The 17,373-nt window shown below is 42.9% G+C and overlaps 1 protein-coding gene across 1 annotated transcript in view; it reads left to right on the plus strand.

Moving 5' to 3' along the window:
* Window positions 1-5,735: 5,735 nt before the first annotated feature.
* LOC132649324 (grainyhead-like protein 2 homolog) overlaps window positions 5,736-17,373 on the plus strand; it is a 47,438-nt gene continuing 35,800 nt past the window's right edge. Inside the window, exons 1-2 of the mRNA XM_060372991.1 lie at window positions 5,736-5,757; window positions 6,193-6,287. Of these exons, the coding sequence (XP_060228974.1) occupies window positions 5,736-5,757; window positions 6,193-6,287 (117 nt within the window). The remainder of the gene's footprint in view (window positions 5,758-6,192; window positions 6,288-17,373) is intronic.

The following is a 17,373-nucleotide window of genomic DNA, read 5'->3' on the forward strand; positions in this document are numbered from 1 at the left end:
GCCCATATACATGCAAATAGAGCACTCATATACAATAAATAAATAAAATCTTTAAAATTTAAACTTCAGAGAGTCACTCAGTGTTGGTCACATTATATATTCATAATTTTACCCATAAACAATTTGGAGTGTGTATTGAAAAGGTGCACACTTGAAAGATTTCATGTCACAAAAAGCCAAAGGGGTTTGGATTGGTGTGTAGACAGACCTTTGTAGGTGCTGGTCACAGCTTGGCTTTTTGTCACCTAGTAAGGTGGTAGTGTTTTGGGTTGTAGGCTCATGCTTTAGAAACCCAGCCTCTGACCTCTGTGCTATTGTGTTTGAGGTAGGGATAGTTAGATGAGGTCATGAGTGCTTCTCTGATGCTGTAAGACAATAAAGCCTCTGAGCTGCCTTCTTCCCTCTGTTACCATGTGTCATCCACCCTATGATGATGTAGTAAGGAGGCTCTTACAAGCTCTTCTTTTGGGCTTCTCAGCCTTGAAAGCCACAAGTTTTTAAGCAATGTACTAAAGCATGTGGTATTTAGTTATACTAACAGAAAACAGACTAAGACGCACACCAAGTGGTAGAATTGGAGAGGTATGTAATGTGCTTATGTGTTTCTTACTCTGAGAGGCACGGCTTACAGACAAAGGTTTAGGGGTTTCTGCAGTATTGTGTGTATTCAACCCTGGGCCTACCTCACACATGGCTTTTAAGGGACCATGAGCAAGTGATGAAATGATTCGGTGATTATCAAGAGCCAGCTCAAGTGTCAACATACTCAAGGACACCCAAGTTACTCATGACTTGTTAGAGTGCTCTGAAGAAGATAATGAGCTTGTTGGAAAATTCTTACATGAGTCACACAGGCTTTCAAATGCTGCTTTTTGATTTAGAAGAACAGGGAGAAAAATCTCAACAGGTTTAGAAAGGTTTGTGTTTCTTCCATCTTTTTCAAATCAGAGTTGAGTGTTGCTCAGACAAGCCCCTCTCCTTTGTGAGTTGACCTGCCCAGGCTTGCAGATGTGGCACACAGAGGTTTCAGGACAGGTGGGTCAGTATTGACTGTTGTCCACAATGGAGAAGCAGCTGTACATTCTTTAGATACTGTCTCTGATGTCAGAGGTAACTCACTGAGGGTCATGGAGAAGAGGTGATATGCCCAGCTAAAAGCTTTCTTCCTGTATCTATCACCCTGAGCATGGGCCTGTTGAATCATAGCTCCCAAACATATCAACCATGCCACATTCTCACAGCGTCTGATGAAGCTGATGTGGCTGTGCACAGAATTGGCACAGTTCCCAGATTCATCTCTAGCATTCCACCTTCATTATTTCACTAGTCCAGACAGAATCTACAGCTTCTAGAAGAGTGCCATCTTCTGTATTAATTATACCACACTGTTTAATCTCCAACAATATACATATAATAATTAAAAGCGGTAGTTATAATTCTCCAAGCACATGAGGCTTAATTAAGGTGCAGGAGCCTCAGCCTTCAAAAGTCTGAATTAAAACAAGACACCCAATTAACAGACCACTGATTATCTGCAAAAGATAAAAGCAAAAGATAGCAAAAGGATTCACTCACCATCATACCTCCTTCAAAATTAAAAATAGTTGCATCCCATAATTTCTATGTGAAATATAACTTGCAAGAAATGAGTAAAGAAAGCAAATATGTGGGCATACTCATCATTTTTCCACAGCACCAGTGCCTTTGGTTTTCTTAGATGGGCTAGCTTGACCTTCTCACTCAGCCTTCTCATGCTACAAGTTCTAAAAATATTTTCTTGTTGAAGAAAACATTTCAGCATTCCCTGCCAAAGTACCCTATTCCTGCCTTCCTTTGTAAGTAACTTCCCACAGTCCCCAAATGCCCAGTTTCCTTTCCTCCTTCACCATACATTCCCTCAGCACCTCATAAAGCAGTTGCCATTGAAGTATGTGCTTCAATATCTGCTGATGATTTATGGTTGAAATTGCAGTTAAAAATGCGGCTGTTGGTATCAGACAGAACTGAATTCAAATCATAGTTAATTAGTTACCAGATTTTTTGACTTCCATAAACAGTTTGGCTTCTCCCTATGAGAAAACATACTGATTGCTACCTCAGGAATTATTCCAAAAACAGACCTCATCATTGGCACAAGACCTGTCCAGCATGAACATGTATGTTCTTAACTAGACCACAGTTATCATTCCAGGAGTCTTTGGGTCTGACTGCCAAGAGATGACAGTGGTTTTATCAGAAGGAAACAATATCTTTGAGTCCACTCTAGGTACAAGGATAGACCTCTTGGAGTGAGTCTAAGTGTTCCTGGTTAGATAAGTCCTCTGCCATTGTATAGCCTTGTGTCTGTTCATCAAGAAAAAAAAGTTGTTTTTTTTTTGTTGTTGTTGTTTTTTTTTTTTTGGTGGGGAAGAATAGACCATTACATGGACCTCATGAATAAAGACTAATGTATATATATTTTTTTCTTTTTACTTTTTCCCAAACAGGGTTTTTCTGCTGTGTATCGTTGGCTGTCCTGGACTCTTTGTAGACCAGGCTGGGCTTGATCGCCTAGAGATCCACCTGCTTCTGTCTCCCTGAGTGCTGGGATTATAGGCATGCACCACCAACTAATGTGCTTTCTAAGAGCATGGTGGTGAAAACCAGAAGTACCCAAAAGATCCATTCCATTTTACAACAGAGTCAAGACTTCTCAAGTGTAGGAACCCCACCAGCCCCACATGAGAGTTGGCAGAAATGTAGTCTTGGCCTCACTCCATGCTCATGACTGAGAATATCTGGCAGTGGCCTATGTCTCACCAAAGCCCTATGCTGGCCTCCAACATTTGAAAATGTGCTTCTCAGATAGTCTTTAAACCCCGAGAATCCATGAATTACCATACTGCTCTGGGGCATCCTGACACACCCTGGATGATGTCTGTGGCTGTGTATTTCCATACTACTTGGCCTGACTTGGATGTTCAGGACATGATAACCTCAGACTGGAGATGTGGCTTTATGGCTGGCACCATGGCATCAATGGGATTAGTTTCATTAGAATTACTCCTCCCCGTGATTCCACTTATTTCGAAATGACTTACTAGCTGAGCATTTAGTGATTGTCCTTTTGAGTGTAAATTATCATAATTAATAAGAACTGCCTTCATCCTATTTTTCTGTTTTTGTTGGGTAAGAAATAGAGAAAAGAACATTCAAGACTTCTTTGAAAAATCAGGCAAATTTAGAATAATTATCTTGTTTGTTTATGTTTATGTATTTAGTTGTGTTCTATTTTCTATATTGCAAGAGCTATAAGACTAGGGGCCTAGTGAGGACATTTCCTGGCACAGAATGAGCATTTTGGTTGCCATATTTATTGGTTGAGTGCCATATTAGAAGACTCTGGTGTGTTTCTATATGACAAGTGGTATGAAATTCTTTTTCTTTTTTTCAGCCCTTTTTGGGGGAAATTAAAACTGGAAAAATGAAGCCTTGTGATGTAGGACTCCACAGTGTCAATCTAAGCACCTTTCTTGTCTTAACTTCTAGATGTGACATTTCTTCTTTACAGCTGATCTTACCTGCTCTTTTCTCAAACAACTGTAAGATTATCTTGCAAGGGATTAGTGAAGAAATCATGGAATTCAAATTTAAATTTGGCTTTCTTCTCTCTCTCATAGAGGAAGCCTGCAGAAAGCACAGGTGTGCATTCGTGATCCTCCCAAACATAAAGCCTTTTTAGAAACTGTAAGGGGTAATGTTCTTTTCTTTTGATTTTCCCCCTCATTTGCCTTTGAGTATTTATTTTAAAATCATGACTACCCTAAGAGAAAAGTGTATCAAGAATAAAATTAGAAAAGCCAAAATAAATGAATGAACTTACAAAAATAAAAATAATAAGAAGAAATGCAAATAGCCAGAGAACAAGAATGACTATTCAACGCCTTTAGCAATCAAGGAATTTCAGATTAAAATAATGTTTTGAATATTAGTTTGGAAAAAAGACAATCTGAGAAGAAAAGACATAATTGCCCTAAGTGTAAATTGTTCCTCCCTGGACCAGTGTGGCAAAATTAATCAGCCTTAAAATTATAGCTGGGTCTAGTGGCTCAGATCCCTAACCTCAGCACTTGAGAGGTAGCAGCAGGCAATCTCTGTGAGTTCCAGGCTAGCCAGGAATACACAGTGAGACCTTGTTTCAACAGAACAAAACAAAGTAAGAAACAAAAAAACTTATTTCCGGAAATATGCTTTTTTAAAATGTCTTTTGTTTTAATGCTAGCTGTTGAACCCAAGTTCTCCTAGCCCTTGCTCTACCAGCAAGCTATACTTCTGCCCCTGAGAATTTACTTTAATAAAATATAATTAAATTTAAATGAAATTTAGCTGTAAAAAGAAGTGAAACACTGGGGTAGGGCAGCAGACTGTCAGCTGTCAGCTGAGTGACCAATAAGAATAAAGCCATGACACATGGTCTGATACAATCGTATAATTTTACAGAAGGTTTTACATATGGAAGACACCAGAGATGAGCCAAGCAAAACAATATAGCAATGAAAAAGATGTTTATTAATCACTGTATAAAAATATCTACATGTTTGGAGAAAAGGAGCTAGATGAGAGATAAGAGCACATAGATAAAGTTTAAAGGCAGTTAATTGTGGGTTAGTAGACTGTGGTTGTCCTTAATTTTTTTTTATTTATTCATGGTCTCTGACTTTCCTATGTTGAATATACATACTTTTATGCTAAAAGTTTATGTGCTTTGTTTAAAATATAAAGGTTTGGAGTTGGATATGACAGCTCAAACCTGTAATCTCAGCATTCAGGACAAGTTTAACCAGCTTGGGTTATACTTGTGGAACTGTGTCTCAAGGCACAGGGAAACAAAACAATGCCAAAAAAGAAAAGAAACATCTTGCTTTGAGGTTTCTCTAGGCAAGACCACTGGAGTGAGTGAAAAGGAAATAAGTTAGCACTCTCCACAAGAAGATTCTAGGCTGGCTAGGTGCATGTGGGCAGATATTTGCATGTAGGGTAGATGAAATGAAGACACAGCATTCAGCAAACTGCTTTGAACCCCTCAGGGATCATAGAAAGCAGAGGTGATCTGAGAAAGAGGGGGAAATAGAATTCAGACTGAGGCTAGACCAGCCAGCCTATCCCAGGGAGTCTGGCGAGCATGAGGTGGGTTTTCCTGCACCATTCTGCTCCCAGCAATAAGGAATCTTCCTGCAGTGCTGAGGTACCAGTTTCATCATTGGAGATAAGCAAATTGGGCTTTTCTGTGTAGCCCAACATGCCCATAACAGTACACAGCACCCATGCTGATCTCTATTGACTCCATGGGGAGTCTAATGGGATGACAGGGAATAGCTACATACCATAAGGGAATAGATACCTACTCTATAAGGGAATCACTACATATTGTATGAGGGAATAGATACATACTATAAGGGAATAGATAACATATTGTGTAAGGAGTGACCATAGGACAGAGCCCAAAGTGGTCAGGTGATGACAGCCAAGTGAGATTAACGCAACGCTCTGGAGTACTAAGATAAGTTTTAGAAATGTCCTTCTTTGGCATGGGGGTTCCTCAGTGTAGTGTGTGCTTAGTGTGTGTTTGATCTCTATCAAAATCACTGCTCATGGAAAGCCTTCACTCTACTGCAGTTCCTTTAGTGACATCACCTGACTGGCAGAATATTTTGCTTCTAAAAATTGTCCCTGTGTGTGTATTGGGGGAGCGGGGGATGGCTGTCAAAAAAGTGGGAAGTAGGAAGGTGAACAGAAAAAAAAGACCTAATAATCAAATCAGATAAAGACATGGTTCACATAGATTTACTCTTAATAAAAAGACGTGAGTAAATTTTTTTTTCAGCCGTAGAATTCTGTAAGCAGAAATATGTAGCTTGTCACACTGCAAAATAGGCAAATCCAAAACTTTACCATTGACAAATAATGTGTCATCGAGGGACTCTTACTTTAGTGTACAAGCACGTGTGCGTGCATGGGTGCATATGTATGTGTGTGGCGTGTGAGTGTTTTGAGCCAGGGTCTCATGTACTGGCCAAGGCTGGTCTCTGTTACAAGGATGACCCGGAACTCTAGATCCTCTTGTCTTTACCTCCCAAGTGCAGGGATTAGAGGCCTGTGCCTCTCCTCCTGGCTACCACCCTGCTAAGCCCTTTTTCTCTTTCACTGTCATAGCTGACTACAAGGAGAGCTTCAACACCATTGGAAACATTGAAGAGATCACGCACAATGCTGTTTCCTTCACCTGGGATGTGAATGAAGAGGCAAAGGTTAGTGAAACCTACCATGGCTCTTAATGAATGAAGACTCTTGTTCAAAACCCTGTGTAGTGTTTTCCTAGAAACTTGAGTCAAAAAGAAGAAAACGAGCATGGTCCCTTTCTTATTTTATTTATTTATTTAGTTATTTGTTTATCTATCATCTGTGTATCTATCTATGTATCTGTATGTATGTATGTATCTGTCTGTCTATTTTGGTTTTTAAAGACTGAGTTTCTCTGTGTAACAGCCTTGGTTCTCCTGGAACTCTCTTTGTAGACCAGGCCAGCCTTGAATTCACAAAGATTCAACTGCCTCTTCCTCCCAAGCACTGGGGCCCTGCTATATTCCCTTTTAGAGGATTCATGCCTTTGTCCTTTTGTTGTGGGGTGTGAGCTTCTGCTCTGAAAAAAATGTGATGAGCCGCCATGTTGCCCCTCCTCAGTTCTTCAGGCCACATGTTCCAGTCTAGAACTTGAATCTAACACTTGGAGTCTCGTAAGCCCCCGGCTTCTCTATGCCACCATCAGGAAGCTTGCATCTTCACAGTAGCGACATACAGCTTCAGTAGGTGAAGGAACAGAGCTCCAGAAGTAGGGCTTCCAATCACCTTCACCACGATGACTTTGAAACACTTCTTTGTTGACTGACCCTCTTCTGTTTCTTCGGGTGTAAGTGTAGCTGAGACGTGCAGGGGTAAGTAATGTCTCTGACAAACAGGCATCAAGGACAGATGCCTGCCCTACCTTGGTTTGGATAAGGAAGTGTTTCCACAGATAGCCCTGTTTGCTCTCTAGCCACAGGTCTGATTTGAAGGCCCCAAAGCTCATTCTGGGTCTCAGTGTCTTATTCTTCAGCCTCATTTTGCACTTAAAGGATGTTTCAGATAAAACCTAAGCTTGTTTTCTGCTTCAGTTGTGTACCTGTGTACCGGCTGGAGAGTGTTAGAAGACTTTGTCTTTCATCTCAGGAGGAGGTCAATGTAAACAAGGCTGTCAATGCTTCATTGTCCTCAGCGGGAAGGCTGGGTGAGAGAGGAAACTGGCTGGGAGTTTGCAAGCAGGCTTTCCAGAAGAAAATGAATTGCTCAGTGTCTCATTCCACTCATGTATAAAACAATGTAGGTGAAACTGGCTTTAGGCCCAAGAAAGCTGACCCAAATGGGCATTCAGTGACAAGTCAGCCGTGCAGCCTGGAGAATGTTCCAGAGAAGGGAACAGGCCCTACTACAAGATGCTTCACACAGAACTTCAGGCAAAATGTGTCTCTGGCATGCCTGCACACACCATGTGCTCTTGGCTGCCTGAGACCTCTCCAACTCTCTCCCCACTCCTGAGACTGTCACAGCTTACTGAGGTTGTCTGCGCCATTCCACGGCTCCTGCCGCCTATCTTTCTTTAGCCTGTGCTGGCCCCTGCTCTTTATGTTTCTCTTTGAGGCTAGACTATTGCACAAAGGGGGTTTGTGTTAGGGCACAGTACTGGGATGTGCTGGAATCTCTGGCAGTCAAAACAAATGTCTCTACAGGCATCTTACTAGGCTTTGGGGGATATCGATCCAGCAAGGGATCCAGTAACCAATCAGCAGTGTGACCAGGGGGAGGCCATATCCACTTCATGGTTACTGAGAAGAAAAATGGGATTTTGCCACAGAAGATGTCCTAGAGTGTTAAAGCTAGCTCTAAATATGCACCACAGTCCTCTCCGTATTTTCAGTATTACAGTCTGCTATAATGGATGGTAGAGACAAGTGAGTTAAGGGCTGTTTCAGTAGGGACCTTTGAAAGAGAAGTGGACATCCCAAGAGACAGGCTCCATGGAAGCTGATGGAATAGTTGATTTGGGGCTACACTAGCTGATCTTGCAGCCAGTTCACTCTACACCACTCACTTGCCATATACAAGTGCTCACTTTATGTATGCATGGATGGATACATGTATGTCTGTGTGCATGAGTGTGCACATGTGTGCCTGTCTGTATGTGAGTTTGCACATATGTGCACAGGTATACTTCTAGGCACACATACTGGTTTTCTGTAGACATTGGCAAATGGTCTTGGACAATATTTTATGATACTTCCTGCAGCAGTGTTTGTTTTATTTCCTTAATACCTATTTTTAGTGAATGTCTTTTGTTTTAAGTGATAAGTAAGCTTTTTAATGTTAAAATAAGTAGACTGCAAAAGAAACACTAGGATAGCAGTTGTGGGAAAGACTGTCAGCTAAACAGGGAGGATTGGTGATATCATACAGAAAATGTTTTCTTTTCGGGGGTTGCTGTTACGTTTATACCCAACAGATATCTGCAGGCTTCAGGAGGGGGTCTCAGCAGCTCAGTCTATATCACAGGATGTTTGGGATTTTTTTTTTTGGTGGCCAGAAAACACAGACCTATGGTCCACAAAGCACATGTGTTAATATTGTGCATTTATGAATTATTCTAAATTTTAACATTTTCACCCATGTTTAAAAATAAAGAGTTTTTAGTTTGTTTGTAACATTTTTTTTGGAGATAGGGTCTCCCTGTGCTACCTTCTGGGGTGTGGGATTATATGCCTAAACTATAATACCAGGCTTCATCATTATCATCATCATCACTATTGTTGTTGTTATCATTATTATTATTGTTATTATTATTATTATTAGATGCAGGTTTTTAAATTATTTTGATAATTAAGAATTCTAGAGGCACTGGGCCTAAGTTTGCAAGGTTGTAAGTGGCTTTCATGATGAGTGACATTATCCTAGTGCTATTCTGTTCTGGAACTTTCTCTGCCTAGCCCTGGGTATACATTTGAATTTTTACGCACTATGGCATCCACCCGAGGTTCAGGTCTTTGCTAGCTACCACTGTTGGGAGGTAGCAACACAATGAGATTTAAAATGTTTCTCATGTGTATGTGCCAAGTACTTTACCCACTGGGCCTTCTCCTTAGCCCCTCTTCTAATGTTGTGTTTATTGTTTGTGTGTGCGCACACTCCTGTGTGGTCCTTAAAATTGACCCCAGGACTTCCCATGTGCTAGGCAAGTGCTCTGCTTCTGAGGACCTTACACAGCCCTGCCTCTTAGCCCTGCATCTATCTTTCCTCTGGAGCAAGCAGGAGAAAGGAGAGGACACCAACACTGAGTTATTTAGCTTCCTTTAGTAATGAACAACATTTGGCCAGGAATGTGCTCAAGTTCTGTGGTGGTCCCAGGCTCTGGCCATGGTCCCAAGCTGGCTGCCTGCTTCAGGCCTAGTGGCTGCAAGGTTCCACCTCTCAGAGCCGGTTTTTCCGGTTGTGCCACAGTGGCTTTCTGTTAGGTGACTCAAGCAGGCTAAACAGTCTTGGACAGGACCTGTTCCCCTCGGGGTCTGTGCAGTCTGGAGGACCATGCACTGTGCATTGTCTCAGGTTCTTGGTGTGTAGATGGTGGAGTTCTGAGTGTCCCCACTGTCCCCACAGGTGGGCATGGGTGCAGGTGCAGGTGCAGCAGAAGGCACCTGCAGTGAGGTACAGCTGTGGCCTAGACCTGGCACCAGAGTTTCTAGCATTTGTGTTTATTTTTTCTGGGGACAGGGGTGGTTTTTAAGCCAAGCTGTGTGGCCCAGACTGGCTCAGAACTCACAGCAATCCTCCTGTCTCAGCCTTCCAAATGCTGGTATTACAGGCATTGCCGGCTTCCAGCATCTCATGTCCCCTTCCTCAGTTTTATTTGCTGAGCTGTGGAATGGTGGGGAGTCAGGGTAAACACTCCACAGATGCCTGAGGTCCCACCCAGAGGGTTATGATGGGACAGCTTCTGAGCCTTACTTTCTCACATGACTCTCACCTGCAGGGCATTCCGATTTTAAGTTTCTCTTTAAAGTCAAACACTGGTACTAGAAAGCAGGTTTGCCAAGCACAAATCTCCAAGATGGTGATTTTTCACACAAGACTGTTGAGTCATTCAAGAGTAGTGAGCTTGGAGTACTGGTTCAGAGCATCTCTGCGACGGTGACATCACCCACACGGTGCAGCCCTAACTGCAGCTCTTTCTCAGGTTTCCAGGGAGAGTTCAAATGCCCCATGCCTCTTCACTGTTGCTCTCTCTTCCATAGTGATTCCAAGGTTAACCTAGTCCCTGAGTGCTAGGTTGTCTGTCATGGAGACCATACAGGAGACCAGCGTGAACATTAGAGTGCTGCAGAATTCCTTGCACTCTTTGCCTTGTTACCATATTAGGAGACCAGCACACTACACCCTTTCTTTTGTGTTTGCGCCTTCCTACTCTAGTAAATGCTAGGATGAGGGAGGTCACCCCTCCCCAGTCTTTAAAAAAAAATCCCTCTGCAGCCAATATTTTGGAAGAATCTTAATTCAGTAAAAAATATTTCTCAATAGGGATTGAGCATAGCAAAAGTCCTCCCTCTTGATTAGTTCCTTTAGGTGTACAGATTTTAGTAGGTTTATCCTATATTATATGTCTATATGAGTGCAATCCCTATCCAGAAAGGCAAAGAGGATGAACATCAGAAGAAGGAGAAAAGAGACCTTTGAAAGGCTCTGCCCTGTACACTATCAAAGCAGATACTGAGACTTATTGCCAACCTTTGGGCAGAGTGCAGGGAATCTTATGAAGGAAGTGGGAGACAGTAAGATCTGGAGAGGACAGGAGCTCCACAAGGAGAGCAACAAAACCAAAAAATCTGAGCACAGAGGTCTTTCCTGAGACATACTCCAACCAAGGACCATGCATGGAGATAACCTAAGACCCCTACACAGATAATAGCCCATGGCAGTTCAGTGTCCAAGTGGGGTTCCATAGTAATAGGAACAGGGACTGTCTCTGACATGAACTGATTGGCCTGCTCTTTGATCATCTCCTCCTGAGTGGGGAGCAGCCTTACCAGGCCACAGAAGAAGACAATGCAGTCACTCCTGATGAGACCTAATAGAATAGGATCAGAAGGAAGGAAAAGAAGACCTCCCCTAAGAGTGGACTTGGGGAGGGGCATGCATGCAGAGGGGGGAGGAAGGGAAGGATTGGGACGGAAGGAGGGAGGGAACCACAGGGGGGATACAAAATAAATAAAGTGTAATTAATAAAGAATTAAAAAATATTTCTCCTTCACCACCACTAAAGACGAGTCTATTACATCTTTCTTTAGAAAAATTTTTGTTTACTGTCTATTATTATTATTATTAATGTGTCTCTCTGTGTGAGCCTGGGTGCACAGGAGTGAGGACATGCATGTAGAGCTCAGAGGACACTTTCCCAGAGTTGTATCTCTCTTTGTACCTTGCTCTGAGTCAGGGTCTCTTGTCTCTGTCACCCTCCACAGTCCAGGCAGGAGGACATAAACTTCCTGTCTCTGCGTCCCATCTCTCAGGAGGACTGTGGGATTACAGACACACCAGCATCCCTAATTCCCTATCTAGGTTGTGGGAACAGGTCTCAGATTGCCAAGCTTGTGTGGCAAGTACTTTTGCCCACTAAGACATCTTGTTGGCCTTTCTTTTGACAAGTCTTAAAGAAAAACCTGCCAGGCTGTGGTGGTACATGCCTTTAATCCCAGTACTGGGGAGATAGAGGCAGACCGATATATTTATGAGTTTGAGGACATCCTGGTTTACAGAGCTAGTTCCAGGAGAGCCAGGACTAAATGGTGAAACCCCATCTTGAAACAAACAAACAAAAGCAACCTAAAATAATTCAGTAATATTAAGCTGGCATAGTAGGGTATTCTTTGCTGCCTTTGGATTTAGCGTCTCTGCCTATCAGGGTAGAACAAGGCTTCCTGTTTGATGCTGTCTGTCCTGTTTGCCTGAATACCTTCCACTAGCTGCAATTAAGGACTTGATGTGTCCCACTCATCCCTTTATTATTAGATTACCAGTGAATGTTCTTCCAGTCTCAGGAAGAGAGTTTCAGAAACATGTCTGTATCAACAGATGTTTAGGATGCAACTGGATGTACAGGGCTAAGAGATGTCATAGAGGACATTTCTTTGCATCTCAACTTCCAATTTGCATCCCAGTCCTGCAAGATTAGGTAGATGGAAGGGTGGATGCTACCCTCAGGCTCCTGTCCTACCCATCCTCATGGAAGCAAATCATCCATTACAATGAGACCAAAAAAAAAGTGCTATAATTTTCCTTTTCCAATAATTGCAGAGTGCAACTTACATGGGCCCAGGAGGGAAGATGGGCATCAGCTTCGCCTCCTCAGCAAAGCAGATTAAATGACTCTTCCTGCTTGGACACAGGCCCCATGTTTAACATCCTCAGCCCCACAGCAGCTGGCCCCCAGAAAAGCTGGTGTGCTGTTTTAACACTTCAGAGCCCAGAGCTTTCCTTATCCTTATGCCCTGGAGCATTACTTGTTTGTATCATAAAAACCATTGTTAATCCCATCACTCAGGAGGCAGAGGCCAGGTGGATCTCTGTGGTTTGAGTCCAGCCTGGTCCACATAGTGAGTTTCAGGATAGCCAGGACTACACAGAGAAACCCTGTCTTGAAAAACCAAAAAGAACTACCACCACCAACAATAACAAAACCCCAAACCATTGACCAGAATGGACGTAGCTACTACTTCAGATATTTTGCTCTCTTCAGCTGAGTGCTTGTGTAGACTAACTTGACATCAACAATCTCTGCTGAATGTGTGTGTACGTGCCCACTCACACATGTGTGCTCTGAATAGCCTAACATTAGTGGGTCTTTCTACTCTGTACACACTAAAGAGCAGCATTTCCCAAGACTGCAGTTCTGAGGCATTTAACTGGGTTCTTTCTACCTTTACACATTTATTCTCTATCTACTCACCTCTCTAGCTCTTTCTCTGGTATCCTGAAATTTATTTTCACATTTATGGGCTTGTGTTTTTCTTTTATACTTTTTTCCTGTCATGAATAGTAGAGACTTTTTGTTCTTTTCCTTTTGTTCAAAACCATGCAAGAGGCCCAGCATGTAACACACAAACAAAACTAAGATGGAGATTATTTTCAGAGAAGATGAAGGTATGTGCAACTTAAGCAATCAAGTAAGCAAACACACTGCAAGTTGTTCTGACCTTCACACACACCCCACAGGAGAGAGAGGAGGAGGAGGAATGGAGAGAGAGAGAGGATTTAGAATAAAAAGTTGTCTGTAAGCTTGTACCTGTAGAAACCCATCAGGTGATTGTGGCCATGGCGTGCTGACATTTCCCCTGAGCCCTGCTTCCTTACTAGCCTACTTCTAATTAATGTTAAGTATCTGAGTTTGCTCTAATATTTAAAAGATGTCATCTAAAGCTGAGGCTGTTTTTTGAGGAGTGGTTGTTGAGATGGCTGGCTGATGACAACTGAAGATAAGAGGTCTTCATCCATCTGTAAATCTGTCTCTGAGGAAGACAAAAGCCAATGGGAAGCAGTGCCTAGCAGCACCTGTACTATAGGGCAAGTAGGCAGAGTCAGTGTGTAGAGATCTGAGGACCTGTGTCCTGTAGAGCAACTTCCCTTGTCTCTCCTCCTGTGTGTTGGTTTCTTCCTTCAGGTGCTCCTCTCTCAAGGTGCAGCTAGTGGTGAGCAAGCCCCGCCCAGTCCCTGCATTTAGATAGCCAGATCTAAAGTTTTTAGATCTGGGGATGTGGCTAAGTTGCTAGGCTGCTCACCTAGTATGTGCAAAGCCCAGGAATGGACAGTACAGTCCCTCTGAGTTTAAGAGACAGCTTGTTAACAGAGCAGGTCTGTGATGGCAGTGACATTTCACTACAAGAAAGCAGTGAATTGGTGAGAACAGAATTTTTTAATCTTGTACAACTTTATAGTTACTTTAGGTGAGTGAGATTATGCTAATTAAAAGCTATCCTTAAACTCAGTACCTATCATGTCTCAGGTTTGCTATTTCTTTTCTTCCTCCTCCTCTTTCACTTTTTCATTTTAATTTTTATTTGGGTGTGTGTGTTTGTATGCATTTCCCATAGAGGCCAAAAGAGGCTGTCAGATTCCCCTTGAACTGGAGTTATAGGCAGTTGTAAACTTCCAAACATGGGTGCTAGGAACCAAGTTTGGATCCTCTGGAAGAGCACTGAATGCACTTACTTGCTGAATCATTTTTCCAGCCTCATCTAGCTGTCTCTTTTCCAGTATTTCTTTTTTCATCTGAGATGTCTAACAGGTGCTGTTGTTGAGTCAAGCTTTCATGTAGCAGAGGCTGGCTGTGATCTCTTGATAATCCTGCCACCATTGCCCAGTGCTGGAATTACAGGCTTGTGCAATCACACCCTGCTTTATTGGTGCTCTGTGTCAAGTACAGTGCTCTTAGAGAGCTAAACTTCTGGGTCTGGAGATGACTTAGTGGTTAAGAGCACTAGTCTTGTAGAGGACCCAAGTTCTATTTCCAGCACTCACATGGTGGCTCACAACTATCTGTGACTCCAACTTTGAAGGGTCTGATGCTTCTAAACTCATAGAGCCTGGGCCATGCAAATGGTATACATACATACATACACACACACACCACATACACACACCACGCACACACACGCAAAACACTTCTGTTCATAGAGTAAAATGCATAAATCTGAAAAGTAATTTACAAAAATCTAAATTTGGTAGTCGTGGTGTACCTTCCTAGGGCATGCTTCTAAATGGACTCTCCCTTGAACTCTTCCTTGAACTCCTGGACACCAGAGGAGGGGACAAGATGTGCAAACATTGGTTTTTAGAATGCACAGAGAGAGCGAATGGACTGCCTAAAGGATGCCATAGTTCCGGATGAGCAAGGTTCATAACTTTGCTGGTTCCCTACCCCACAGCATCAACAGGAAGTTGACGCCTTTTCTTAGGGAGCTTCTACGGCAGTTAAAAGATAAAGCCTTTGTGCAGAAGTTACCATTCACTTAGACTAAGTTAGTATTTTGCTTAACTTAGGCCGATTTTAAGCAGGTTATCTGATAGAGAATATTATAGGGCATCCCATGGTCTCAAAAGTAAAGAGAGCACTGGGAGAGGCTCCTGGGAGAGGTCTCAGAAGGAATGAGTTACACACAGCCGAGCAGGGCAAATGGCGTTTTTATGTGTTTGCTGGGGCATGGTGTGGGCAGAGGGAGCTTTAAAAGGGAAAGACAAACATTTGCTGGAGTCTGTGGTATTGAACTTAAACAAAGCCTTGCCTTTGTTCCTCTTTTATAAGGTAAGGGCTGACAGGAAAACTGGAGCTAATGCTTGTGAACAAGGAGTAATCTTTGGATGGCATCTCACCGAAGATATCAGTTGATCTTTTGTTAGTGTGGAGCAGCCATGGTCTCTGCCCTGCATTCTACTTACGGCTCTGAACTTCACAGCTATAAACTATTGTGTTGTGCAGAGAATTGGATTACACACTTGGATTTCATGACATAATGGTGTGTGCCTGTGTGCACAATGACTAATATTTGTTCAGCAATTACTATATATCAGGCACCCTGCTAGGCCTTTATACGTATTATCCAATTATTCGTGTTTCTAAGCAGGTGACAGCTTTCATGTGAGGAGTGAGTTGAAGTTAGTAGCTTACCTCAGTAACACAGCAAATGCACAACAGAGCCAAGCAAGTCTAGGCTGAGCACAGTCCTTCCATAGTGCTGGTCTATGTTGGGAGGACTGTGAAGGGACATCTCCACTCTCACGGCCAGGGAGACAAGGGTGTATTTGAGGCAGCAGATGAGATACCAGTTTTGAGAGATGGGATTCCTGGCCAGGCACAGGTCCTGCTCTCAGAGAAGCTAAGACAGGCCTGGAACTAAGGTGAACTTCCAAGACTCTTGCCTCCACCTCCCAGCACTGGTATCACAGGCAGGAACCACTGAGGCATGGCTTTTTCTTCTCCACTTTCAGCTGGAGAAAACAACTTAAGCAGCAAATTTATGTTCCTGTGTACAGTTGTATACAAAAACCACACAGACATTCGCAGTGGCATTGGTTATAAACTAAAAGCTGGAAACAGCCTAATTGGGGGGGGGATTTCTCATTCTATATGTAAGCATTTTTAAAGAGACACAGCTATCAGATTTCATCATTATGTGGGAAAAGTGAGAATTGGGAATATGTGTTCTCTTCTGCCCTTTGCAGAATAGGACAGAACTCACATTTGCATAGTACACTAAGGTACTTGACTGGGGAGCAAGGGCGGGAGAGTGTTTGCAGTTTTGCTTTTGGTGCCTTTTGAGTTTTGTATTGGATTAGAGCATTACAAAGTTTTTAGATCTGGGGATGTGGCTAAGTTGCTAGGCTGCTCACCTAGTATGTGCAAAGCCCAGGTTTTGATCACCAGCCACACACATACCAGGGATATATGAGGCCCTATCCAGAGAGGGTGTGATAGAGAGAAAGAGAGGACAAGAAAGCAAAACCACCAAAAAGTTGACTGAATTTACACTTAAATTCCCACAACAGGGAGCTTGTCAATGTGTGAAGCAGTCACTGTTAGGCAGAGTCCAAGGCCCTCCTCATCCTAGTATGCTGCTGTGTAAGATCCAATGGGGTGGCAGAGCTGAACAGTGAAAATTGGAGATGAATGGAGTCTCTGGCCTAGACATCCCTCCTGCTAAGTTCTGTGGAGAAGTAGACTTAATGATTTTTTTTTTTTTTGGTGAGACAGGGTTTCTCTGTGTTGTTCTGGCTGTCTTGGAACTCACTATTTAGACTGGGATGTCCTTGAACTAAAAATCCCACCTTCCTGTTCATCCCAGTGCTGGGATTAAAGGCATGCACCACCAGTCAGCCGATTTGATATTTTAAAAATAAATTTACCTTGATTTAATGTTTGTTTAATCATTGAGGCTTATAAACTGGAGTCATCTGAGGTTGGCTTTACAAACTCCCTGAGGAAAAATCTGGCCAGGATAAGGTAGTGTCCCCCTGAAAGAGCAGGGTTGGGGGCCCCTGTGGTGCAGTAGAGCTACCTGAGCAGTGCACAGGGGTGGCCTGCTTGACTGCTCTGGCTCTGAGGAAGAACAGTTACAAAGATGAGCATCATGGAGGTTGGCTGTGGGCTGTGTGGTGGGTGGCGAGGTTGGGGAAGCTCCTTACTTTTGCTTGCATGGCTCCTTTCCGGTTGAAAAGTATGGCCTCATTTAAATACCATAGCACCAAAGTGGGGATTATTAGAGC

Source organism: Meriones unguiculatus, chromosome 19 (assembly GCF_030254825.1).
Source record: "Meriones unguiculatus strain TT.TT164.6M chromosome 19, Bangor_MerUng_6.1, whole genome shotgun sequence".
NCBI classification, from domain to species: Eukaryota; Metazoa; Chordata; class Mammalia; order Rodentia; family Muridae; genus Meriones; species Meriones unguiculatus.